The following is a 26641-nucleotide window of genomic DNA, read 5'->3' on the forward strand; positions in this document are numbered from 1 at the left end:
AACTGAACCAGAGAAGCTTGAGGAAGTGGAGGGCAAAGTTTAAGCTAGGATCCCAAAATCGGTGCCACTCCCTGCGTCCATCTCAAATTCCGTCCCCCGCGACCACTTCACAAAACTTACAATGTGGCACTGGAAGTGGACCACATCTTCTGAAGCAGGAGCTTGAACCCCTATTTTGATCCATACAAGCAAACTAGCAGAAAGAGCACCCCGCCCCCCCAAAAGAGGCCACCAAAACACCATGTAAAATACAACATTTTATTTACATTCTTTTTCCTTCCATCGTTTATTTGACAGTAAAAATGTTCTCCAAGCCATTAAAAATTCTCCAATGCTAAAATAAGCAAGTTATTTTGTTTAATCTTAGATCAATGGTTTAATAGGGCTTCTTTGTCACAATGGTACCCGTCGTCGAAGACCTGGGATGACAGGACACAAAGCCTTCACCACTATGGGTTCTTGTATATCCACGTCACATGATCTCAGACTGCTAGTCTCCTTTGCAGATCCCCCTTCCCCAGGCAACTGTAGCCCTAAAATCTGAGAGGTTTTTGGGTTCACCCACCTAGCACTCTGCTCCAGTGGCACCTCTAAAAAGCATAGAACAGAATGAGCGCGCCAAGGAAGGAATAATGCGCTTGGGCAATTGAGTAAGGAATGCGCGCGCAAGAGGAAGGAGCAATGTGCATGGGCAAAGGAAGAAAGATTGCACACGGGCAAAGGAAGGAGGGATGCACATGCCTACATGCGCTGATTAGCAATCTCACCTTCGCTATCTGTTTACAAAAATGGCAGTGACACAACATGGTAAGCGAGAGGGATTGGTCAAACTAGCGGAGGGAGAGAAACGGCACTCCAGGATGGACTACTTGTCTGAAAATGGCGCCTATCACATCCCAGCATGCACCGCAGAGTGAGGTGAGTGACAATAAAGAAGGAAAAGAGGGCTCCCGAGGACTCACACCACAACAATGGTTCTCATATGAAAAAAAAACTCTCGCATTAAAAAAAACCCTCATGGAGGGATAACTGTTTGAATGACTCTGAAGGAAGCAAACACTAAGTTGGAGAGCACATTTATTTTTAAGTCCTGCTTCCCTCACTCTTCCAACCCATGATCAAAGATGGGTCCTACCCACTCCCGCCAAGAAATGCTAGGAATTGTAGAACAGAGCAGACCCATAAACCTGTTTGTCTAAGGCTGGGTATGTGCCAAGTGACAAATATATGCCCAGGGTGAGAAGTATGGGGCAGTAGAAGGTCCAAAGTTGGCAACATCCCCTCGATACGACGTCTGCTTTCTTCTCGCCTTCCATGGTCTTCTTTACCCTAGGGGGTTCCAGAGATGGGGCAAATAAATGGAAGACCACGTCCAAACCCCATTGTTCCTCCGTCCTCTTCCTTTTGCTTGCCCAACAATGACAAGTCCATCCAGAGCCCTACAGGACGGGCGCGAAATAAAATAACTAAAAGAGTCAGTGGGCTCATTGGTTGACACGAAGTCTGAAACTTACGCGCCCAGCAAAGCTGTCACGAGTCTCAAATGCAATATTCTTGGCGTAGATGGCACATTTGATGTTGTAGTCCGTGTTCACGGTGAGGTTGTTGAACTGGATTGCCACGATTGGTTGGGTGTAGTTTGTCTAGAAAAAAACAAGGTAAAAAAACCTACATTAGAAAAAACAAGAAAGTAGTGGGAGAAGCTATGAAGTGGGAAAATGACCACTGGAGTGAAGCCGTACCACCCAGCAAGTGCTGTACCTATTCTATATTACATAGGAATCCTGACAACCAGTGGGTCTGACTGAAGCTTGTATGTTTACTACTTCAACTCTTTGGCATGCACAATGTGGAGGAACTTGTCCACCTGCTCCTTCTGATGCTTTTGCTTATCTACTTGCATGCTGTGAGTTTGCACTGCTAGTACTTATGCTGTACTTACTCTGAAAGAGGCACCCATGAACGTTTGCTTTCCACCTTATACCAGTTCTGCATGTGATGATGGGGAAGCTTGTACATATGCCGAATGTCCTATACCAGTTCTGCATGTGATTATGGAGAAGCTTGTACATGTGCTGACTCTCCTATACCAGTTCTTCCTGTGGTGATTGTGAAGCTTGCACATGTGCGGACTCTCCTATACCAGTTCTGCATGTGATTACATAGAGAAGCTTGCACGGGTGCTGCCCGTCCTACCAGTTCTGCATGTGATTATGGAGAAACTTGCACAGGTGCTGACTCTCCTATACCAGTTCTGCTGGTGGTGATTGTGAAGCTTGCACATGTGCGGACACTCCTATACCAGTTCTGCAAGTGATGATGGAGAAGCTTGCACTGGTGCTGCCCGTCCTATACCAGTTCTGCATGTGATTATGGAGAAACTTGCACATGTGCTGACTCTCCTATACCAGTTCTGCCTGTGGTGATTGTGAAGCTTGCACATGTGCGGACTCTCCTATACCAGTGCTGCATGTGATGATGGAGAAGCTTGCACATGTGCGGACTCTCCTATACCAGTGCTGCATGTGATGATGGAGAAGCTTGGACATGTGCTGCCCGTCCTATACCAGTTCTGCATGTGATGATGGAGAAGCTTGCACAGGCTCTGCCCGCCCTACACTAGTTCTGCGGGTGATAAAGAAGCTTACACAGATGCTTTGCCTGTACTGCACGTGTCCTGTCACTGCTTGTACAGTATCTCCTCTTTGTGAGTGAGGTGGGGTCTTGAGATCCGTGCTGTCCCATGTCTGTGTTTTATGAGGCGACTTTCACAGACACTGCCTGTGCTGCACCTGTGTGCCTCATTTAGTAAAAAATTACGTAGCACGGCACCGCAAGCCCTTTTGCTGCAGCGAGCTGTGTCATTTCAGGAGCACAGGGATGCATTGCATTAACAATACAACACATATGTGTGCTTTCCCCTGCACTGGTGCACAATTAACTGCCATGCGCAAGCACAGGCATTCTTGTGTCATATTTCAAGGGTGCCTGCATTGCGTGTATGATTGTTTTTGTGCATGATGGGACACCTCCTGCACACAAACAATCATAGAAGGCATTTTCCACTTTTTCTGCGTACTTTAGAATGCAGCACGCATGGAAAGAGGGCAAAACAAGGAGAAATAAAAGTTTTTCTCCTCTTTGCACCACTCCAACTCCTCGCCTGGGGAGGTGCAGGATTCTTACGCATTCTCTGCTTTACAAAACATAAATATGGGAATGCAATAGGGCCCATGGATATTGTGGGGAACGCCCACAGCAACACCAATGGAACGCCCCTTTTATGCAGAGCAGTACAAGGGGCCCGTATGTGCAAGGCTGTGAAAAATCACGCAGGGTGACTTCAGTTGGCCTTGTAAATATGAGGAGGCACACTGATAGCGCAATGGACCTGTAAATGAGGCCCTGTGAGTGCAAGGGAATCCTCACCGGCTGCACCCTCTTCTTGCTTGCATTTCTTGTTCACATATTGGTGCTGTTCTGAGTGTGTGATGTAAAGTTTGTGTGAGAGGAGTTGTGTTGCATCTGTGCCGTGTGCTGGGGAGTGGCTGAACGTGTACTTGTACTTCTCACACTTGCTCTCAGTGTTTATGAGAAATCTTGCTTGTTTTCTACCCATGCTGTACATGTCCTATCTGTGATTAATAGCGCTTATACTGCTCAGCTCACCAGGTGTGAGAGTAGACCCTCCAGTTATGCTTCCCATGATGCACCCATTATGTGTTAACGTAAACTCGCTCCACTTTGCGAAGGTAGCGCGAGCTGCCGCTGCACATTCTTTCCTGGTTTAGTGTGTGGTGGGGGAATCTTGCCATGGTGCTTCCTCGAGTGCATGTTATGTCTGGGTGTAGTGGCGCATAGTCTAGTGTGCATGCAGTGTTTATGAGATGTGCTGCTTCCTCTAATGTGCATGTTACATGTAGGATAATGCTTCCTCTAGCGTGCATGTTGCGTGTGTGATGCTGCTTCCTCTAGCGTGCACGTTGCATGTGTCATGATGCTTCCTCTAGCGTACATGTTGTGGGTCTAATGATGCTTCCTGTAGTGTGAATGTTGTGTATGTGATGGGGAATCTTGCACTGGTGCTTCCAGTAGCATGCTTGTTGTGTGTGTGATGATGCTCTCTCCAGCGTGCATGATGTACACATCATGGGGAATCTTGCACTGGTGCTTCCAGTAGCATGCTTGTTGTGTGTGTGATGATGCTTTCTCTAGCGTGCATGATGTATGCATCATGGGGAATCTTGCACTGGTGCTTCCAGTAGCATGCTTGTTGTGTGTGTGATGATGCTTTCTCTCTAGCGTGCATGATGTACGCATCATGGGGAATCTTGCACTGGTGCTTCCAGTAGCATGCTTGTTGTGTGTGTGATGATGCTTTCTCTAGCGTGCATGATGTACGCATCATGGGGAATCTTGCACTGGTGCTTCCAGTAGCATGCTTGTTGTGTGTGTGATGATGCTTTCTCTCTAGCGTGCATGATGTACGCATCATGGGGAATCTTGCACTGGTGCTTCCAGTAGCATGCTTGTTGTGTGTGTGATGATGCTTTCTCTAGCGTGCATGATGTACGCATCATGGGGAATCTTGCACTGGTGCTTCCAGTAGCATGCTTGTTGTGTGTGTGATGATGCTTTCTCTAGCGTGCATGATGTACGCATCATGGGGAATCTTGCACTGGTGCTTCCAGTAGCATGCTTGTTGTGTGTGTGATGCTTTCTCTAGCGTGCATGATGTACGCATCATGGGGAATCTTGCACTGGTGCTTCCAGTGGCATGCTTGTTGTGTGTGTGATGATGCTTTCTCTAGCGTGCATGATGTACGCATCATGGGGAATCTTGCACTGGTGCTTCCAGTAGCATGCTTGTTGTGTGTGCGATGATGCTTTCTCTAGCGTGCATGATGTACGCATCATGGGGAATCTTGCACTGGTGCTTCCAGTAGCATGCTTGTTGTGTGTGATGATGCTTTCTCTAGCGTGCATGATGTACGCATCATGGGGACTCTTGCACTGGTGCTTCCAGTAGCATGCTTGTTGTGTGTGTGATGATGCTTTCTCTAGCGTGCATAATGTACGCATCATGGGGAATCTTGCACTGGTGCTTCCTCTAGTTTGCATGTGCAGTCCTGACACTGTTCGTACTGCACCTGTTCCCGTGTGCTTGGGTAGTGAGGCTGCTTTCCTTGTGTGTCAATGTGTAATGGTGCTGCCTATACTATAGGTTATGTGTGAGAAATCTTCTTTGTTCTGATACTACATGCACTGTGCTGCTGCTTGTGATGTTCCCACTGCTGCTCCTACTCTGGGTGGATGGAATTTGCACTCGTGCCTCGTTTGTAAGTTAGAAAGTTTGCAGTGTGCTGGCTCCACTTACTATTACACGTATGTTAACAGCTCACACTGCTGCCAATGGACATGTTGTGTGACTTGCAATCTTGATGTCCTATCACCTTCCATATCATCTGACCCTGTTATTGACTCCTCTGCTTGGGGCCACGAGTATGATGGACAGGCACTTTCTGATGTACTAGGCGCGCAGGAGGAGGCACTGTGTAGCTGAGGCAGGAGGCCTGCAGGGCTTACCTGAGCTTTCTTTCCGTAGTAGGGAAAATACTTGAGGCTTATGATTCCATAAGTATTTTCATCAGCCTTGCTGCTGCTTGGGAAGTAAGTTGCATTAAGACCATCTGCAGATTTCTGTAGAGGAAAAGCAGAGAGGTAAGTTCAATACTGCAAGATAAGGATTGCTTTAAAGCGCCTCGTTACCACTCCAGGCAAAAATCCCAGGATAAAGATAGGAGGCATTCTGGTTCTTGCCATTTACTGCTGGGACATGCTCAAATTCACACAATGTTTAAGTAGGTAGGAGGTAGGAGGTAGGACACGCATTTTCGTACAAATCAGTCTAGCAACGTGAGCGTAAAAAGAAGCATGAAAAGAATCATGGGTTGATGTATGGAAGGGTTCCTGAGGCAAAGACTTAAAGCAGCCTGCAGGTGTCAGAGCGTGTGCCATCACAATGTTAAGATGACTTACGTATAAGTCTTGGGAAACGTGTTAGCATGGGCGGGACAGCTTAAATTATTCACAAATCGTCTCTAATTCTAGTTGCTCTACATAAGATTAGCACATAGCGCACAGCTGAGCAAGAACGAAAAATACCAATTATATGAGACTTCCTGGAGATTTGCATCTTGTTATGATGTGCCACCTCCCAATATATCAACCTCCACCTATACTGTGCCAAGTTATAGCAACGTACCCATAATGTGCAATCTTTTCCTATTGTGCCACTCAGGGTTTAGTCGACGGCCAGATCACTGAAAGCTATAGAGGATTGATACGTGTGAGTTGGAGGCTGTACAACAGCCTAGACTGGAAAATGAATGAGTGATATATGGGATCCTGTTGCAGAGATCAAGGGCACAGCAGGGTGAAGGGCATTAACATTCAAAGAGAAACAGCCATAGGCAGACAAATCGCAGGACATCTGTCATTTGGTGCTGTTAATACCCTTCATTCAACCCATGTGACAGGTTGACCACCTTCTCGTGCGTCATCTGCACTGAACGCAGTGCAGCAGGAGGCTAAAGCAGACTGTACACTACAGCAATAACCATGGAAGCCCACACTGGCCTGATAGCCACCATCCTGTGTACATTCTATAGTGTGTGGTGGGCAACTGCTGTAAGTAAAGTCTCTGCTCATGTTCTTACCAGCCCACACTATGCAAATCCGAGTCGCTAAAGAGCAGAATAGTGAAAATAGGGCAATGAAGAACTGAAAACACACTCAAAGCAGCTCAGGAGATATGTGTCTGTGGCCCCTTTGCCCAAAAGAAGCAATTTAAAAGGGATCAGATAGGGGCTGAATAAACTAAGCACAGGTAAAGAAGGAAGACAGGGCAGATTGGAGGTAAAGCACACACATACTTACAGGTGCTGAGCAGTTGACAGTCACGTAAGTTTGATTGGTAAACAGTGGCTCTGGTTTGAAGTTGATGACCTGAAAAAGAGACACGTGTAAGAGTGAAAGTCTGGCTTGTGAACCACCTCTGAAACTATACAGCCCACACCTAAAAGGTAACATATCTTCTAAAAATCTTGAAGAGGATCAATCACATTACCACAAAACTAAAGCAACTATGTGATTTCTCACTTAAGCCCACATCATCTTTAAAATCTTCTGCATCACCGACAAGACCATCTGACATATTACATCTAAACCTGAAAGTAATTACATCAAGGGGACAATGCCAAACCAGGAGCCGGCACACCATACTGGAGAATACATGCACAAAGGAAAGAGCAGACAGTCCTATATCTATTCAAGCACCCACGATCTGGAACAACATCCTCATTGACATACCCTCCTGCGAGCCAGAATGAAACCGAAGACCCATCTCTTCGAAGAGCCCTACTCCAACATACCATAAGAACCTTCAAGCAACCCACTATTTTTTATCATTTTTATGGTCCCTAAGACTATATGAGGTGGACATATCCCCTGCATTAAAGTCAATAACGTTTCAGATCCTCTGCACGCACTTTTAGGGAGTGGACAGATCCCAAACATATAGGCATTATGGTGTGAAACTATCCCAGTCAACCACATATTATCAAGTAGACAGACCCCTGCATTCAGAATATGGGTATTTTTACACATCCCTTGCATCAAGCTTCAGAGTAGACAGGTGCCCTGCACCCAGACTGTGGAAGTGGACAAAGTCTGCGGGCCCACGCATTGGAATGCAGACAGATTCCCTGCACCCAGACAATAGGGCTTGGGTCATCACCTGCATTAGCAAGTGGGCAGATTCCCTTCTCCCACATTTCAGGATGTTAACAGATCCTTTGGGCCCACATTAGTGTGAGCAGAGTACACCAGAGACCGATATTCATTGTTCAAGACTTTAATGAAGGCTAACTTAAACTTGCCTTGCCTGCCTCTTCTTCTACAAGAGCCTACGGGCAAATGGTGAGCTAAACTTCCAACCTACCCGGTTCATCTTGATGAGGACGCATGGTCGCCCTTCCGAATATCCAAAAGTCGGATCATCGTCACCCGAACAACTGCCAAATGTCGATCGGTTGAACTGGCAAGCTGTTTTGGGGTAATTCCTCACATCGCCACTGTCATGCTGAGTGTTGTAGCCGGTGATCAAGTTGCAGGGTACATTGTTTCCTACCTGGAGAGAATCATTGTAACCTAAGGAGACAGCATTAAGGATGCGTTAAAATAATAGCTGTGGTTCATGCATTGCATGGAAGTGGGGAGGCAGACCCGAAGACCTTACTCGATTTGCTAGTGTTGCCTCCCTCTTATTTCCTCATAATTGGTGTCTATCGTTTGGATCAAATTGGATCTGTCATGGTCCTCAAGTAGTCATATTCTAGAGTGGTATGCATATGTTGTTGGTTTGTAGAGAGCGATGCAGCCATATTCTAGATTGTGTGGGCGATGTCTCATACTAGAGTGCTGTCCAACTGTGGTCAAGCTGTTCAATCTTGGGGTTGTAGTGCTGACTAGGTGCATAGTAAATGGTGAACATCTATTTTGTGCAATGGTGTCCAGGTGTAGTTCGGTCAGCTTCTAAATGTCCTGGAAGCTGTCTTCTAAAATGCATCTAGGCGCACGCCTGTACTACAACAGTGTGGGCAGACTTGTTCTACAGTGTGCGTAATCTTAGGACTTCATTTGTAGCTAGTCTAGTCATTACAGTCTTGGTTCTGTAATGTGATACCCAGATAATACTCTCCAGAATCTTCATGCATATTCCTGTTTTACAGGAGGGCCTAGATCCTAGAATGTTATGTCTGCGCATGCGTATTCCACTGATTTATACTCGTGCATGTTCTAGAATGTATCATGTTGTAGAATGTTGTCAGCTTACCCATCTGTTAAAGAGCTATATTGTAATGCGTTCTAGAATGTGAATGCCTGTAGCCCTTACTACATTCTAGTATGTTTAATTGTTGTCTATGCACTTAGAGGGTTCAGAGTAACGTATGGTGCCAGGAAGTACTCACTTGACAGGAATTCGTTCAGCGCGCTGACGCTGGCGTTCCAGGAGGAGCTGTCCGACTTGTTGTAAACAATGTCCAAGGAATCGGTTTTGGGACGAATCATCAGCCCTGTGGAAGAACACGCCTCAGAATTAAGAGTAATAATGTGAGAAGTGCTAAAGAAGTGCAGAGGTGCGCACGGTCCACTTGCCTTGCTACGTTCCCCTGGGCCATGCGTGAAGAGCTGCGCCAGTCTAGGTGTTCCAGGTGTTTTCTTTTAATTCTGTGACTTGAAGTTGTGTTTATTCCACTATAAAACTAGGACCACACATCTCAGGAAAGACCTGGACTGGAGCAGCTCATCTACGCCCATAGACCTGGAGAACTTGGCATTGATGCGCTACTCTGGGAGACCCCGCATTCAATACAAGAGGCGTATTGACAGAAGGAGTTCCCATTTCATGTCCTGTTCAGGCAATTTTTGTTCAGCATTTTCCATGCTGGGATTTATTAGCCCTTTCTCCCACTCTTAATTAAAGTACAAGTCCTACAATGCAATATTCTGTTAGCTGGAAAGCCTTTCACACATGACATGGGACCACTGAGCAGCTATGAGTTACGTGGTACCTCCACACGTGCTGTATGGCTGCACCTGTATCCATGATGAGGTGGGTTCCGGATCCAACCTTTGCAAGGCCGGCCGGGCACACAAGTGCTTGGAACGTTAGTAAGGCAGACAGCATGGAGGGTGTTGTGCTGGTCACACCTGACAAACAAGCCCCATATGTTTCATGTATGTGCATGCAGTATCTCCAGGTGCGATCTTGTTATAATCTGAATGTAGTCTCTATGTAATGCCTCGCCTTCCCCCCCTCATGTCTCTCTACCAGTGGTCTCTTCCTTGCACCCTTCAGGAAGAGCGGGTTTAGAATGTTGGGTTTCTGTCAGATGGTGAGGCGCAGCCGCGCTGGCAAGACTGGAGGTGTTTTGCCCTCAATACTTCCTGAAGTTTTCGAAAGGCATTCTACCATAGCACCATCTTTTCAGGTCTTACCTGGGTTGGAGAGGCGGTCGGTGTACTGGGGCGTGTACTCGTCAATGGTCTGCAACATGACCCACATGGTGAGGCTGAAGAGGGCGGTGAGAAAGGCGTAGAAGACCAAGTAGAAGAGGAGGATGAGGGCTGTGGAGAAAGGGAAAGGGTTACAACTCACTCATCACTGAAGCAGCACAATTCATCAACCCTGGAAGGATGGCTTGGCCTTGCTAAGATACTAGTGTGTGACCCGTAGCCGGCACTATGTGCCAGCAGCATGTGCCACTAAGTTCTCGGCAATGATGGACCCAGTGACAGACCCCATCCTCTATCTCAACGCTTAAAGTGAGGATGTCCAAGCAGGCATCCACGGGGTTAGGCAACATCCCACGCCTGCATATTTGGGCGTCTTTCTTCTCTAGATGGATTCAAGAGCTTTGGACCTCATGCTAAGCTCAAAGACAGCTTCCAGCTCCATCTGTGCACCCACCTACTTCCTACCTTCCACCTACTTCCTTCTTCATCTTCTAGAAACCTGGAGGTCCTGCCACCCTTTAAAGGGGGCATCCAGGGAATGACGTAAGAACAGATCTGTAAAGACCAGCTGACCTCAAACAAAGATCATTATGGAGTGACCATTGTTAGTGATGTTGGACTGAGAATGGTGTTCTCTTTTCTTTTCACCCATTGGCTCTGTTAATCACTACAGCTGCCTATCTTCATGACTAGTTAAACCATAAGGGGACACTCGAGGAAAATTCAATGTCGGGTCCAAGCGATGATTGAATGCAGCGGACAGATGGAACTTCGGTCCGTTTGCCCAAACCTCCCGTACCGAATACCATCCAACTCAGGGCAATCATCACTTGGACTCGACATTGAATTTTCCTCGAGTGTCCCCCGACCTTGGCTGAGACACATCTGACCCACCTAGGGCTGTCACTGTCTCCTTTCCGACACAGTGTCCTGATGAAGACCCTGCGTGACCACCAACTGGGGCATATTTAGGGTTGAAACTTCAACGCTTACTCAAGGCTCAGACTAACCAAGACTCCACACAACGGAAGAAAAGAGTCATTGGTGTGAAAGCATTATCTTGCCTATCACTCACCAATACATAAAAACCTTAACCACCTTGTATATACTGTACACTTGTTGAGCACTGAGCACCTATGTCACAAGATCACCCCATATCCATGTAACTTTTGATCTTATGTTGACAGCCTCTGTTTGCTGTGATTATCTATGAATGAATCAATTCTGATAAAAAGAAGCAGTACAGAGATTCTAGATTTCTGTTTCCATTTCTTCAAAGAGAATTGTTTTACCCCACAAGCGCTACACAAATGTTGCTACCGGATTTTACAGGTGCATTATAAGCACCATTAAGTAACGTACCTTCTACCAGACAGAACCACTTATTGTTTAACTGATATATACCCAGGTTCTGAGGGACACAGGGTTACCCCATTATTGTCTAATCCTTATCTTCATGACTAGGCAGCATTCTTGCTCACCACATGCACACTCTGGCTGTTGTTAAGCCCCCTCTGTTGCGCGTGCGGTGTAATGTACAACTGCCCTGACTTCTTGGTCCACGTGTGCCTCATGCACAACATCACATTCGCATCTGTCTTGGCCCCTGTCCCACAGCCCTCAGTCATACGCTGTCAGCTTTGTAGGGTCCTGCAATGTGCCACTGGCTGCAGTGATACTGTGGCGAGGTTGCAACAGCACAACCACAGCACATCTCTGGCACTCGTGCCTGGAGTCCAGGTCTCTACATCCAATGCACAGTACCCCATGTGCATGTGCCCCCATGCCAGCAAGAGTGCCCTGTGTAAAGGACAGTGAAACTTTCTACATCTGATGTTGGGGAGGAGACCCTGTCGAGGACAAGGAATCAGGCCAGGCGAACACCTGCCACTTTCAAGGCACTACATGGGACTTGGCACCGGTTTGCGAAGAGAGCTGCAATCTGCTGAGCAAAAGCTTTTAATCTCAAATTCCTAGAAACGGCAGGAAGGCCGTGGTATTAAATAAGGCGGCTTGGCGGCACACGGGTGCCCCACCGCCACTGAAATTGGCAGCACTATTGAAATGAAGAGAGATAGTTTAAAATTGGTGTGTCTCCTCACCCCCCTTTGAAGGCACTAGTCATCTGAAACCTCCTGTGCTGCAGTGCATGCATCTACAAGAGCCCCTCAGCCTGCAGTGCATGCATCCGTGCTCACCACCTTAGACCTACAAGAGCACCCCAGCCCGCAGCGCAAGCATCTACAAGAGCACCCCAGCCTGCAGCGCAAGCATCTACAAGAGCACCCCAGCCTGTAGCGCATGTATCTACAAGAGCACCCCAGCCTGCAGCGCATGCTTCTACAAGAACTCCTCAGCCTGCAGCGCATCCATCTACAACAGCACCTAAGCCTGCAGCGCATGCATCTGCAAGAGCACCCCAGCCTGTAGCGCATCCATGTACAACAGCACCCCAGCCTGTAGCGCATGCATCTACAAGAACTCCTCAGCCTGCAGCGCATCCATCTACAACAGCGCCTCAGCCTGCAGCGCATGCATCTACAAGACCACCTCAGCCTGCAGCGCATGCATCTACAAGAGCACACCAGCCTGCAGCGCAAGCATCTACAAGAGCACCCCAGCCTGCAGCGCATGCATCTACAAGAACACCTCAGCCTGCAGCGCATCCATCTACAACAGCACCTCAGCCTGCAGCGCATGCATCTACAAGAGCACCCCAGTCTGTAGCGCATGCATCTACAACAGCACCCCAGCCTGTAGCGCATGTATCTACAAGAGCACCTCAGCCTGCAGCGCATGCATCTACAAGAACTCCTCAGCCTGCAGCGCATCCATCTACAACAGCACCTCAACCTGCAGCGCATGCATCTACAAGAGCACCTCAACCTGCAGCGCATCCATCTACAACAGCACCTCAGCCTGCAGCGCATGCATCTACAAGAGCACCCCAGTCTGTAGCGCATGCATCTACAAGAGCACCTCAGCCTGCAGCGCATGTATCTACAAGAACTCCTCAGCCTGCAGCGCATCCATCTACAACAGCACCTCCGCCTGCAGCGCATGCATCTACAACAGCACCTCAGCCTGCAGCGCATGTATCTACAAGAACTCCTCAGCCTGCAGCGCATCCATCTACAACAGCACCTCCGCCTGCAGCGCATGCATCTACAACAGCACCTCAGCCTGCAGCGCATGCATCTACAACAGCACCTCAGCCTGCAGCGCATGCATCTACAAGAGCACCCCAGCCTGCAGCGCACCCATCTACAACAGCACCTCAGCCTGCAGCGCATGCATCTACAAGAGCTCCTCAGCCTGCAGCATATCCATCTACAAGAGCACCCCAGCCTGTAGCGCATGCATCTACAACAGCACCCCAGCCTGTAGCGCATGCATCTACAAGAACTCCTCAGCCTGCAGCGCATCCATCTACAACACCTCAGCCTGCAGCGCATGCATCTACAAGAGCACCTCAGCCTGCAGCGCATGCATCTACAAGAGCACCTCAGCCTGCAGCGCATGCATCTTCAAGAGCCCCTCAGCTTGCAGTGCATCCATCTACAACAATAGCACCTCAGCGTGCAGTGTGAGTCTACAATAGCACCTGAGCGTGCAGTGTGAGTCTACAAGAGCACCTCAGCCTGCAGTGTGAGTCTACAAGAGCACCTCAGCCAGCAGGGTGTGTCTACAAGAGCACCTCAGCTGCAGTGTGAGTCTACAAGAGCACCTCAGCCTGCAGTGTGAGTCTACAAGAGCACCTCAGCCTGCAGTGTGAGTCTACAAGAGCACCTCAGCTGCAGGGTGTGTCTACAATAGCACCTCAGCCTGCAGTGTGAGTCTACAATAGCACCTCAGCCTGCAGTGTGAGTCTACAATAGCACTTCAGCGTGCAGTGTGAGTCTACAAGAGCACCCCAGCCTGCAGGGTGTGTCTACAAGAGCACCTCAGCCTGCAGTGTGAGTCTACAAGAGCACCTCAGCCTGCAGTGTGAGTCTACAATAGCACCTCAGCCTGCAGTGTGAGTCTACAATAGCACCTCAGCCTGCAGTGTGAGTCTACAAGTGCACCTCAGCCTGCAGTGTGAGTCTACAAGAGCACCTCCGCCTGCAGTGTGAGTCTACAAGAGCATCTCAGCCTGCAGTGTGAGTCTACAAGAGCACCTCAGCTGCAGGGTGAGTCTACAAGAGCACCTCAGCCAGCAGGGTGTGTCTACAAGAGCACCTCAGCCTGCAGTGTGAGTCTACAATAACACCTCAGCCTGCAGTGTGAGTCTACAATAGCACCTCAGCCTGCAGTGTGAGTCTACAAGAGCACCTCAGCTGCAGTGTGAGTCTACAATAGCACCTCAGCCTGCAGTGTGAGTCTACAATAGCACCTCAGCGTGCAGTGTGAGTCTACAAGAGCACCTCTCCCTGCAGTGTGAGTCTACAATAGCACCTCAGCGTGCAGTGTGAGTCTACAAGAGCACCTCAGCCTGCAGTGTGAGTCTACAATAGCACCTCAGCCTGCAGTGTGAGTCTACAATAGCACCTCAGCCTGCAGTGTGAGTCTACAATAGCACCTCAGCCTGCAGTGTGAGTCTACAAGAGCACCTCAGCCTGCAGTGTGAGTCTACAAGAGCACCTCAGCCTGCAGTGTGAGTCTACAAGAGCACCTCAGCTGCAGGGTGTGTCTACAGGAGCACCTCAGCCTGCAGTGTGAGTCTACAAGAGCACCTCAGCTTCAGTGTGAGTCTACAATAGCACCTCAGCCTGCAGTGTGAGTCTACAAGAGCACCTCAGCTGCAGTGTGGTGGAGTAGTGTGGCTCACTGGTTAGAGGCGGCAGACCCGGGAGCAGAAGTCCGCCCGGGACCAGGGTTCAATTCCCGACGCGGCAGGGTCGTGGACTTGGGTCAGTGGACTCGATAATTCTTACTTCGGTGCTTACTCTAAGAGCACCTCAGCCTGCAGTGTGAGTCTACAAGAGCACCTCAGCTGCAGTGTGAGTCTACAATAGCACCTCAGCCTGCAGTGTGAGTCTACAATAGCACCTCAGCCTGCAGTGTGAGTCTACAAGAGCACCTCAGCTTCAGTGTGAGTACAATAGCACATTAGCCTGCAGTGTGAGTCTACAAGAGCACCTCAGCTGCAGTGAGTCTACAAGAGCACCTCAGCTGCAGTGTGAGTCTACAATAGCACCTCAGCCTGCAGTGTGAGTCTACAAGAGCACCTCAGCTGCAGTGTGAGTCTACAAGAGCACCTCAGCCAGCAGGGTGTGTCTACAAGAGCACCTCAGCCTGCAGTGTGAGTCTACAATAGCACCTCAGCCTGCAGTGTGAGTCTACAATAGCACCTCAGCCTGCAGTGTGAGTCTACAATAGCACCTCAGCCTGCAGTGTGAGTCTACAAGTGCACCTCAGCCGCAGTGTGAGTCTACAAGAGCACCTCAGCCAGCAGGGTGTGTCTACAAGAGCACCTCAGCCTGCAGTGTGAGTCTACAATAGCACCTCAGCCTGCAGTGTGAGTCTACAATAGCACCTCAGCCTGCAGTGTGAGTCTACAAGAGCACCTCAGCTGCAGTGTGAGTCTACAATAGCACCTCAGCCTGCAGTGTGAGTCTACAATAGCACCTCAGCGTGCAGTGTGAGTCTACAAGAGCACCTCTCCCTGCAGTGTGAGTCTACAATAGCACCTCAGCGTGCAGTGTGAGTCTACAAGAGCACCTCAGCCTGCAGTGTGAGTCTACAATAGCACCTCAGCCTGCAGTGTGAGTCTACAATAGCACCTCAGCCTGCAGTGTGAGTCTACAAGAGCACCTCAGCTTCAGTGTGAGTCTACAATAGCACATTAGCCTGCAGTGTGAGTCTACAAGAGACCTCAGCTGCAGTGTGAGTCTACAAGAGCACCTCAGCTGCAGTGTGAGTCTACAATAGCACCTCAGCCGCAGTGTGAGTCTACAAGAGCACCTCAGCCTGCAGTGTGAGTCTACAATAGCACCTCAGCCTGCAGTGTGAGTCTACAATAGCACCTCAGCCTGCAGTGTGAGTCTACAAGTGCACCTCAGCCTGCAGTGTGAGTCTACAAGTGCACCTCAGCCGCAGTGTGAGTCTACAAGAGCACCTCAGCCAGCAGGGTGTGTCTACAAGAGCACCTCAGCCTGCAGTGTGAGTCTACAATAGCACCTCAGCCGCAGTGTGAGTCTACAAGAGCACCTCAGCCTGCAGTGTGAGTCTACAATAGCACCTCAGCCTGCAGTGTGAGTCTACAATAGCACCTCAGCCTGCAGTGTGAGTCTACAATAGCACCTCAGCCTGCAGTGTGAGTCTACAAGTGCACCTCAGCCGCAGTGTGAGTCTACAAGAGCACCTCAGCCAGCAGGGTGTGTCTACAAGAGCACCTCAGCCTGCAGTGTGAGTCTACAATAGCACCTCAGCCTGCAGTGTGAGTCTACAATAGCACCTCAGCCTGCAGTGTGAGTCTACAAGAGCACCTCAGCTGCAGTGTGAGTCTACAATAGCACCTCAGCCTGCAGTGTGAGTCTACAATAGCACCTCAGCGTGCAGTGTGAGTCTACAAGAGCACCTCTCCCTGCAGTGTGAGTCTACAATAGCACCTCAGCGTGCAGTGTGAGTCTACAAGAGCACCTCAGCCTGCAGTGTGAGTCTACAATAGCACCTCAGCCTGCAGTGTGAGTCTACAATAGCACCTCAGCCTGCAGTGTGAGTCTACAAGAGCACCTCAGCTTCAGTGTGAGTCTACAATAGCACATTAGCCTGCAGTGTGAGTCTACAAGAGACCTCAGCTGCAGTGTGAGTCTACAAGAGCACCTCTCCCTGCAGGGTGTGTCTACAATAGCACCTCAGCCTGCAGTGTGAGTCTACAAGAGCACCTCAGCCTGCAGTGTGAGTCTACAAGAGCACCTCAGCCTGCAGTGTGAGTCTACAATAGCACCTCAGCCTGCAGTGTGAGTCTACAATAGCACCTCAGCCTGCAGTGTGAGTCTACAATAGCACCTCAGCCTGCAGTGTGAGTCTACAAGAGCACCTCAGCCTGCAGTGTGAGTCTACAAGAGCACCTCAGCCTGCAGTGTGAGTCTACAAGAGCACCTCAGCTGCAGGGTGTGTCTACAGGAGCACCTCAGCCTGCAGTGTGAGTCTACAAGAGCACCTCAGCTTCAGTGTGAGTCTACAATAGCACCTCAGCCTGCAGTGTGAGTCTACAAGAGCACCTCAGCTGCAGTGTGGTGGAGTAGTGTGGCTCACTGGTTAGAGGCGGCAGACCCGGGAGCAGAAGTCCGCCCGGGACCAGGGTTCAATTCCCGACGCGGCAGGGTCGTGGACTTGGGTCAGTGGACTCGATAATTCTTACTTCGGTGCTTACTCTAAGAGCACCTCAGCCTGCAGTGTGAGTCTACAAGAGCACCTCAGCTGCAGTGTGAGTCTACAATAGCACCTCAGCCTGCAGTGTGAGTCTACAATAGCACCTCAGCCTGCAGTGTGAGTCTACAAGAGCACCTCAGCTTCAGTGTGAGTACAATAGCACATTAGCCTGCAGTGTGAGTCTACAAGAGCACCTCAGCTGCAGTGAGTCTACAAGAGCACCTCAGCTGCAGTGTGAGTCTACAATAGCACCTCAGCCTGCAGTGTGAGTCTACAAGAGCACCTCAGCTGCAGTGTGAGTCTACAAGAGCACCTCAGCCAGCAGGGTGTGTCTACAAGAGCACCTCAGCCTGCAGTGTGAGTCTACAATAGCACCTCAGCCTGCAGTGTGAGTCTACAATAGCACCTCAGCCTGCAGTGTGAGTCTACAATAGCACCTCAGCCTGCAGTGTGAGTCTACAAGTGCACCTCAGCCGCAGTGTGAGTCTACAAGAGCACCTCAGCCAGCAGGGTGTGTCTACAAGAGCACCTCAGCCTGCAGTGTGAGTCTACAATAGCACCTCAGCCTGCAGTGTGAGTCTACAATAGCACCTCAGCCTGCAGTGTGAGTCTACAAGAGCACCTCAGCTGCAGTGTGAGTCTACAATAGCACCTCAGCCTGCAGTGTGAGTCTACAATAGCACCTCAGCGTGCAGTGTGAGTCTACAAGAGCACCTCTCCCTGCAGTGTGAGTCTACAATAGCACCTCAGCGTGCAGTGTGAGTCTACAAGAGCACCTCAGCCTGCAGTGTGAGTCTACAATAGCACCTCAGCCTGCAGTGTGAGTCTACAATAGCACCTCAGCCTGCAGTGTGAGTCTACAAGAGCACCTCAGCTTCAGTGTGAGTCTACAATAGCACATTAGCCTGCAGTGTGAGTCTACAAGAGACCTCAGCTGCAGTGTGAGTCTACAAGAGCACCTCAGCTGCAGTGTGAGTCTACAATAGCACCTCAGCCGCAGTGTGAGTCTACAAGAGCACCTCAGCCTGCAGTGTGAGTCTACAATAGCACCTCAGCCTGCAGTGTGAGTCTACAATAGCACCTCAGCCTGCAGTGTGAGTCTACAAGTGCACCTCAGCCTGCAGTGTGAGTCTACAAGTGCACCTCAGCCGCAGTGTGAGTCTACAAGAGCACCTCAGCCAGCAGGGTGTGTCTACAAGAGCACCTCAGCCTGCAGTGTGAGTCTACAATAGCACCTCAGCCGCAGTGTGAGTCTACAAGAGCACCTCAGCCTGCAGTGTGAGTCTACAATAGCACCTCAGCCTGCAGTGTGAGTCTACAATAGCACCTCAGCCTGCAGTGTGAGTCTACAATAGCACCTCAGCCTGCAGTGTGAGTCTACAAGTGCACCTCAGCCGCAGTGTGAGTCTACAAGAGCACCTCAGCCAGCAGGGTGTGTCTACAAGAGCACCTCAGCCTGCAGTGTGAGTCTACAATAGCACCTCAGCCTGCAGTGTGAGTCTACAATAGCACCTCAGCCTGCAGTGTGAGTCTACAAGAGCACCTCAGCTGCAGTGTGAGTCTACAATAGCACCTCAGCCTGCAGTGTGAGTCTACAATAGCACCTCAGCGTGCAGTGTGAGTCTACAAGAGCACCTCTCCCTGCAGTGTGAGTCTACAATAGCACCTCAGCGTGCAGTGTGAGTCTACAAGAGCACCTCAGCCTGCAGTGTGAGTCTACAATAGCACCTCAGCCTGCAGTGTGAGTCTACAATAGCACCTCAGCCTGCAGTGTGAGTCTACAAGAGCACCTCAGCTTCAGTGTGAGTCTACAATAGCACATTAGCCTGCAGTGTGAGTCTACAAGAGACCTCAGCTGCAGTGTGAGTCTACAAGAGCACCTCTCCCTGCAGGGTGTGTCTACAATAGCACCTCAGCCTGCAGTGTGAGTCTACAAGAGCACCTCAGCCTGCAGTGTGAGTCTACAATAGCACCTCAGCTTCAGTGTGAGTCTACAATAGCACATTAGCCTGCAGTGTGAGTCTACAAGAGACCTCAGCTGCAGTGTGAGTCTACAAGAGCACCTCTCCCTGCAGGGTGTGTCTACAATAGCACCTCAGCCTGCAGTGTGAGTCTACAAGAGCACCTCAGCCTGCAGTGTGAGTCTACAATAGCACCTCAGCCTGCAGTGTGAGTCTACAATAGCACCTCAGCCTGCAGTGTGAGTCTACAAGAGCACCTCAGCTTCAGTGTGAGTCTACAATAGCACATTAGCCTGCAGTGTGAGTCTACAAGAGACCTCAGCTGCAGTGTGAGTCTACAATAGCACCTCAGCCTGCAGTGTGAGTCTACAAGAGCACCTCAGCTTCAGTGTGAGTCTACAATAGCACATTAGCCTGCAGTGTGAGTCTACAAGAGACCTCAGCTGCAGTGTGAGTCTACAAGAGCACCTCAGCTGCAGTGTGAGTCTACAATAGCACCTCAGCCTGCAATGTGAGCCTACCAGAGCACGTTAGCTGTAGTGAGTAGAGTGCTAATGCAACCTCCGGTTCGACCTTTTGTCCCATAGCAGGTGAGAAAGCGCCAACCCCCCTCCACTGGACGTTCCAGGGAAAAAGAACCGGTTTACCGGCACCACCTGCACTAAACTCTCAGCCTGACCATAATCATGTGCAGCCATGGCGAACCCGCTCACCCAGGAGAGGGAGAGCATGAGAACTGCAAGAGACAAGTGCCGAAAGAGAGGTATATAAGAGAACACGGGCCATAGGGAGCAAGAAAAATGTAGAGAAAATGGGTTAAGGCAGCGACAAGCAGAGAAAGAAGGAAAGCAGCAAATAAATGGAGTCAAGCCGGGTCTTGTGGCTTAGTGGACTCTTTCGCCAAAGGTAGGGGCCTGTGTTCGACCACATGGTCATAGGTTCAAATCTTGGTGGGTCTACTCAGCCTTTCATCCTTCTGAGGTCGATAGAATCAAATGAGTACCATTGAGCTAGGTACTAATGAACATCTGCTATTCCGCGCAAAGATAGTGCGCTTCACTTTACAAATATACAGGGGGTAGATTTACAAGCCCCTTGTGCCACTTTTGCGTCACTCTTCTCATGTTAAAAATGACGCAAAAGTGGCACATGGGGCTTGCAAATCTGCCCCAGGATATGCTAAGCAGCCTAAGACAGAGTCCTGCGACGAAAAAAAGAGACATTGGGACAAGCAAAAAAGGTGAGGAAAGCCAGAAAAAGAAGTGTATTCTGTGAACGTCGAATCAGAGAAGTAAGAGACTGGCGGGCAGAGAAGGAAGGAGAGGTGGAGAAGGGAGGGAGGGCTGTGCAATCCTCAGCTAGGCTTGTACAGTCTCCCCATATTTGCGCCCGTTCTCCCCACCATTGTTAAGCAGCATTAGAAACTGAGAAAGGACTCGGGATTTGTGGGGAGAATAGGCTGGAGAAACTAACACAAGACAGACACCTGCTCACCCAGTCCTCCCTGTCAAGCATAAGGGGGCCAATCAGAGGTCGAGAAGAATGGACCTAACATCCCGTCTTCCCTGAAGCCCAAAGAGAAGAATAGAGCAGAAGGAACAAATAAGGATGTGAATAAGCTACAAATACAAAGCCCTGTCTGGAAACCGGGAAATGTGCACCTGCTCTGCAGTGTCAAGCAGGCAGGTGAGAATGAGTGAAACGTCACAAACTGCAACAAGTAGGGGTGTACGAAACGAAACAGCTCAATTTAATAGGGATGGTGTTGCTAAGATGTAACGTTTTGTTGTGTGAACAAATGCATTTTTCCAGGATTGACTGCTGTTTTTCGCCCAGATGGCCCAGTGTTTGCCACAGTATGTCCTAAAAATGCCAAAGTTGGCCCAAGAAGTGGAGGGTCGACAACAAAAATGCCAGAAGGCTGACCAATCATTAATTAGTAACTTCAGCATCTGTCCTATAACAAAACTTGCCAACTCTGAGGGAACATGGGGCTTTTGGTAGCTTTGTGAGGGACGGGCCTGTGGTGTGAACACAGTCCCATCTAGAAAGAACCCTGAAAGGCAGAATGCAACAAAGATTCACTTTTCTAACAACCAGCTCATGCCAACCCCACTGTGAAGTGCCCTCTGGCCGCGCAATTTCACCATAAGAGATGGAGATTGGGGACTTTATATGCAGCTCAGTAGCAGAGTAATGACACCTCAGACAGGGTGTACTAGTACTCTGGTTGTAACTCTCACTTGATGTGTCCATGAAGTGAGACTTTCAAATGCAGCAACCATCTCCAGATGGGGCAGCCAGGCCTCCTAAACAAAATGGCCACCACTGGCAGGACACGAGCCAACCAAGCTGCAGGAGATAACTGTTATTAGAAGAGATCAACCCTGATTGGGGGAGGGAGAAGATGATCCGGAAGCGGCAGCCAATCACTGTAATAGTTGCTGAGGCACGCACGCGCCGGGTGATCACCAGCTGTAGCATAATTAAATGGAGTGAGATGATTAATCCGCGAGGAGCCGGAGCCTCCCTCAAATTCCAAAGCTTTAAATCCGATAATCCTCTGTTCATGGAGGGCATCGATATGAGCCAGTGAGATGCGCGAGGTGCATGCTGGGAAGCCACGTGGCTGTCGGGGTCGGAAACCTAGCGCCTGCTAGGGTGTGCGTGAAGGGGGACGTGTTGAGGATCAACATGATATCTTTGACCTCCTGTACCCCATCTACCTCTCACATTTTGTTTGCTTTAGATACTTGCACAAGTGCCACCATTGCCTACGTAACGTTTGTTCTTGTGTTTGAGTGTACTCCATTTATTGCAGTATTATACCTCTACTTGTACTTTGTACGCTTTTGTAACTTGCACTCATGTCACTTTTTCCTCCTGTAATGCACCGTTTGCTACCTCTTGTATTATGTTTGCTCACAGTTGTCACTTTTGCCTCATGTAACTTAACGTTTGCTTTTGTAATTTGTTCACTTGTAATTTTCTCCTCATGTATCATTACTGTTCCTATTGTGAAGCGCTCTGACACCTTCGTGTAAAGTACGCGCTATACAAAAACGCATAAAATAAATAAATAAGGTCAACATATCACCAGAGACCATTGAGGGGGGAATGGGTTCTGCCCCACTACATGGAGTGGTGACGTCATATACCTGCACCCACCTTAGAATTCGAAGGTACATGCGGGGGCCCTGAAAGAGCACCCGTCTTGGCCTAGCCAGTGGGTCAGACTTCTGGACACCCCAGCCGGCTGAGCGGGTGTCTATGAACAGGCGTCGGAACTGTCGAGAGAGGCTCCCCAAAGAACCCCAGAAGCATCCTCGGGGCACCGTGTGCCAGGGGCACCCCAGCCCCCGGGGCTGGAAGGGCGCCAACTCCTGTGCAGCGCTAGGAGCCCTCTGACACCTACCACTCGAGGAACAAAAATGAGTCTCTGAATTATTGCCCCCTAATCTGAACTACTGCCCATGCCCCCCTGTACTACTTTATTTATTTAAAGCGATTTTATATAGCGCGAACATTACCCGAATGTGTCGGAGCGCTTTACAAAAGAACCCGTTGCGATACATAAGGACTTTTGATTACATGAGTTACATAAAGGATACAAACGGAAAAAAACATTTGCAAATGTACAAGTGGAGTGAAAGGAGGGAAAAATTGCAAATGTACACGTTGTAAAGCCACTCAAGGAAGAGATACAAACAGATAAACTCTAAAATCACATAGGAATGGTAGTAAGTGCAAAGGTTTACTACATATACTAGTGATCAGAGATATATACCCCACCTGCCGCCATTATTCTCACCCTGGCAAACACTAACCCTAGGAGCAGAACACGGTGGGGGCATGAGTAGAAATTCAGATTAGGGGGCAGTAATTCAGAGATGAGTTTATAGGGTATTATTCCTATTATGTTATAACAACACAGAAGATGTGGAGGGGGTTAAAGTTTGTGCTGCAGACATTTTCTAAGTCAAGTGCATTAAATAAATTGAGTTTAAGAACGGGAGGGGGAGTGGAGGTGGCGGCCGAGAAGGGATCGCAGACAGAATATGCGCCGAGAGGGAAGAGTGCTGGAGATGTAGGTAGAAAGGGCACGGGGGTTATATGGGGCGTGGGCAGAGGGCACGGGACGGTCGCAGAGGCCCCGGGAGAAGATGCCATGGAGAGGGGGCGGGTGCAGCCCTGGACAGGTGGAGGAAATGGAGGGCAGGGTGGTACGGAGCGCGGAGGGGGCACAGGGTCTCCGACAGGGTGGAGGCGGACAGAGGAATGGAGAGGGCATGGGTAGAAAGACCAGGCGAGATGCGGGGTGGGGGGCAGCGAGGACACGCGGGTGGAAGGAAAGAGTCTGCAGGCTGCAATTGATTTCTGTATAAGGAATAATACAATTTCTGCACAAAAAACATTTAATATTAAAGTAAAATAAACAATAGATCAAATCAATGTTTTTGGTCCACTTTGTCTGTCATTTGTGCCAGCACCCTGCTCGACAACGGTGACAAAATACATCTGAAGGTTGACGTGATCTGCCCATAGATTGTCAGTCTTGGGTGGCGGAGCTATACCCTACTGGTGGGTAAGGGCGTTGCTTGTGCCAGGCCAAGTCCTCCGAAGAGAAGTGTCCCGGCAGCTGGAGGGCTGCTCCCGCCGCAAACACCCGAACCCGGGAGAAGGGCTCCGCCAAACAAGAAATGCTAATTTAATATTAGAGTCCGGCACGCCGCGTCGCCCTGGTGACGGATCCTCGCCGAGCGCATTGGCTGGCATGGAAAAGGCGGGCACGGACTCCCGAGATAAAATCACACGAACGAGAGTGAGTGAGTGTGGGAGCGAAGTGAGTTCTGAATCACGCACTGGTGATGGAAGTTAAAGATCTCAGATTCGAAAAGTACCAGGGCACATGGGGGTGTCGAAGGGGGAGTGCGGGAGCAAACATACCCCTACATGTCCACTACAAGAACCACACACCAGACATGCCCCCAGCGTCCTCTGTGCCACCTCTGCATAACGACTGCACCGCCTACTGCAGCGACCAACCCCCGTGCCACCGAAACACTAGCAACGTTCCCACCCGCTGTGCCAACTACACCGACATCTGGCCTCAGCATCCCCGGTGCCACCTGTCCGGTAACACCTGCACCGCCCACACATCTGGGCCCAGCATCCCCGGTGCCACCTATCCGGTAACACCTGCACCGCCCACACATCTGGGCCCAGCATCCCCGGTGCCACCTGTCCGGTAACACCTGCACCGCCCACACATCTGGTCCCAGCATCCCCGGTGCCACTTGTCCGGTAACACTTGCACCACCTACTAATCTGGGCTCAGCATCCCCGGTGCCACCTGTCCGGTAACACCTGCACCGCCCACACATCTGGGCCCAGCATCCCCGGTGCCACCTGCCCGGTAACACTTGCACCACCTACTAATCTGGGCTCAGCATCCCCGGTAACACTTGCACCACCTACTAATCTGGGCTCAGCATCCCCGGTGCCACCTGTCCGGTAACACCTCCAGCACCAACTCATCTGGGCCCGGCAGATCCGTACTTACTCTCCGATACTACTACCTTAGTACAGCAACCAATCCCCGACATTCGCACTCCCAAACTGGCGCGGACTGGGCTCTCACCTGCCCCTTCTCCACCTAGGTGCGCCAGCATCATGCTGTAGCCTCCACCCACACCATGCCCCCTCCAACGCCCCTTACAGCTGCCCACTCATGCCTTTAGCCCACCCGCCCCTCTGCCTCGAGTGTCCATCACTATCGCCCACCCCCACCTGGCGCCCTTCGTTGCACACCCCCTCTCCCACTCCCCCCCTCCTTCTGAGTTACCACTTCGCATGTTAATGACATAATGACGTGTACTCCCACAGCCTGCAGATCCCGGGAGCTCGCGGGAGGCGGCCGGGCACCCACGCATCCCACCCCGGGGCTTTAGATGGAAATACAGAAGTGCTAGGACCTGTGTGCGCCTGATAAGTGCTTGCACTCTCTCCTAAAGTGTTTTATAGCTGCACCGAGAAGCACAGGTACTCTCCTTTTCAAATTAAAGAAGTGCAGGTACTCAGCACCGGCCCATTTAAAGCACTGCCAGAACCACACAAAATCTCTAGATCGTGTCGGAGAAGGCGCCCTCTAGGGGCTGGGGCACGCCATCGGGTCTCCCCCTCCTGCTGCCCTCTGTTCTCTTACCCCTAGTGTCTGTGCAGCCGTTACCTACCCCCTCCATGCGCCATCCCATCAGGGCAAGGACAGACCGATGGGGCAAGAGACAGGGTTTTCATCATCCTGCCCCACATCTAATATTACCCCCTACACTGCCTCTCAATGACCCCTGGCCCCGCGAAAGCCCTCCTCGACCCCATGTACCCGCACCCCAGTTCTAGACCCCCGACATCTTGCCCCATGCCCATCCACCCCTGTGGCCCCTTCACCCCGGGCCTCTTACCCCAGCTGCTGCCGGTCCTGCCCATGAACTCCCGGGTCCGGGGGTTCCACATGAACTGCTTGAAGTTGGCCCATGCCTGCCCGCTTGGCTTCTTCTCCTTGATCTCCATCCTGCTGCCCTGGGTACGGCCCTCTGCTCCTGCCCCTGTCTCCCGGCCTCTGCCCCGGCCGCTGGTGCTGGAGGGCGCGCGCTGGTGGAGTGCTGCACCGGGGGTCTGTTCGTCCTCTCTGGATGTCGGATAACCTGGACCGGGCTGCGAGCCTATTTATATGCTAATCCTTCGTACAGGCCACGCCCACTCACCCCGCCCTGGGATCACGTTCTGTCCTTCGCTGCAGGAGGCCGGGGAGGGATGCTTCACAGAGGAAGTCTATATGCGCAGGTGTCCGTGTGAACCTGTGCGTGTGTGCCCCAGTGCGTGACTGTGTGTGGCCCAGTGTATGTCTGTGTGTGCCCCAGTGCATGTCTGTGTGTGTCAGGGTATAGCTGTGTGTGCTCCAGTGCATGTCTGTGTGTGTCAGGGTATAGCTGTGTGTGGCCCAGTTCACATCTGTGTGTTCCAGGGTATACCCGTGTGTGCCCGTGTATGTCTGTGTGTGCCCCAGTGCATGTCTGTGTGTGGCCCAGTGCATGTCTGTGTGTGCCCCAGTGCATGTCTGTGTGTGCCCCAGTGCATGGCTGCGTGTGGCCCAGTGCACATCTGTGTGTGCCCCAGTGCATGTCTGTGTGTGCCCCAGTGCATGGCTGTGTGTGGCCCAGTGCACATCTGTGTGTTCCGGG

At 50.4% G+C, this 26641-nt stretch overlaps 1 protein-coding gene across 1 annotated transcript; it reads right to left on the reverse strand.

Moving 5' to 3' along the window:
- Nucleotides 1-244: 244 nt before the first annotated feature.
- On the reverse strand, nucleotides 245-26086 carry ATP1B2 (ATPase Na+/K+ transporting subunit beta 2). The gene is made up of 7 exons (XM_078668384.1): nucleotides 25862-26086; nucleotides 10063-10191; nucleotides 9033-9137; nucleotides 8003-8211; nucleotides 6940-7008; nucleotides 5587-5700; nucleotides 245-1643 (listed from the first exon to the last, which is right to left on the reverse strand). Exons 1-7 carry the CDS (start codon nucleotides 25968-25970, stop codon nucleotides 1485-1487), a joined length of 894 nt encoding a protein of 297 aa, XP_078524510.1. The 5' UTR covers nucleotides 25971-26086; the 3' UTR covers nucleotides 245-1484.
- Between the last annotated feature and the right edge of the window lie 555 nt (nucleotides 26087-26641).

This window comes from Lissotriton helveticus, chromosome 12 (genome assembly GCF_964261635.1).
Source record: "Lissotriton helveticus chromosome 12, aLisHel1.1, whole genome shotgun sequence".
NCBI lineage: Eukaryota > Metazoa > Chordata > Amphibia > Caudata > Salamandridae > Lissotriton > Lissotriton helveticus.

Excerpts from the sequence above, each read along its gene's own strand:
- ATP1B2 (XM_078668384.1), bottom strand. The coding sequence starts at position 25,970 with ATGGAGATCAAGGAGAAGAAGCCAAGCGGGCAGGCATGGGCCAACTTC. Across the intron at positions 10,192-25,861 it reads CAGGACCGGCAGCAGCTGGG|CCCTCATCCTCCTCTTCTAC; the intron begins GTAAGAGGCCCG and ends CTTTCTCCACAG. Across the intron at positions 5,701-6,939 it reads CTGTCAACTGCTCAGCACCT|AAATCTGCAGATGGTCTTAA; the intron begins GTAAGTATGTGT and ends TTTCCTCTACAG.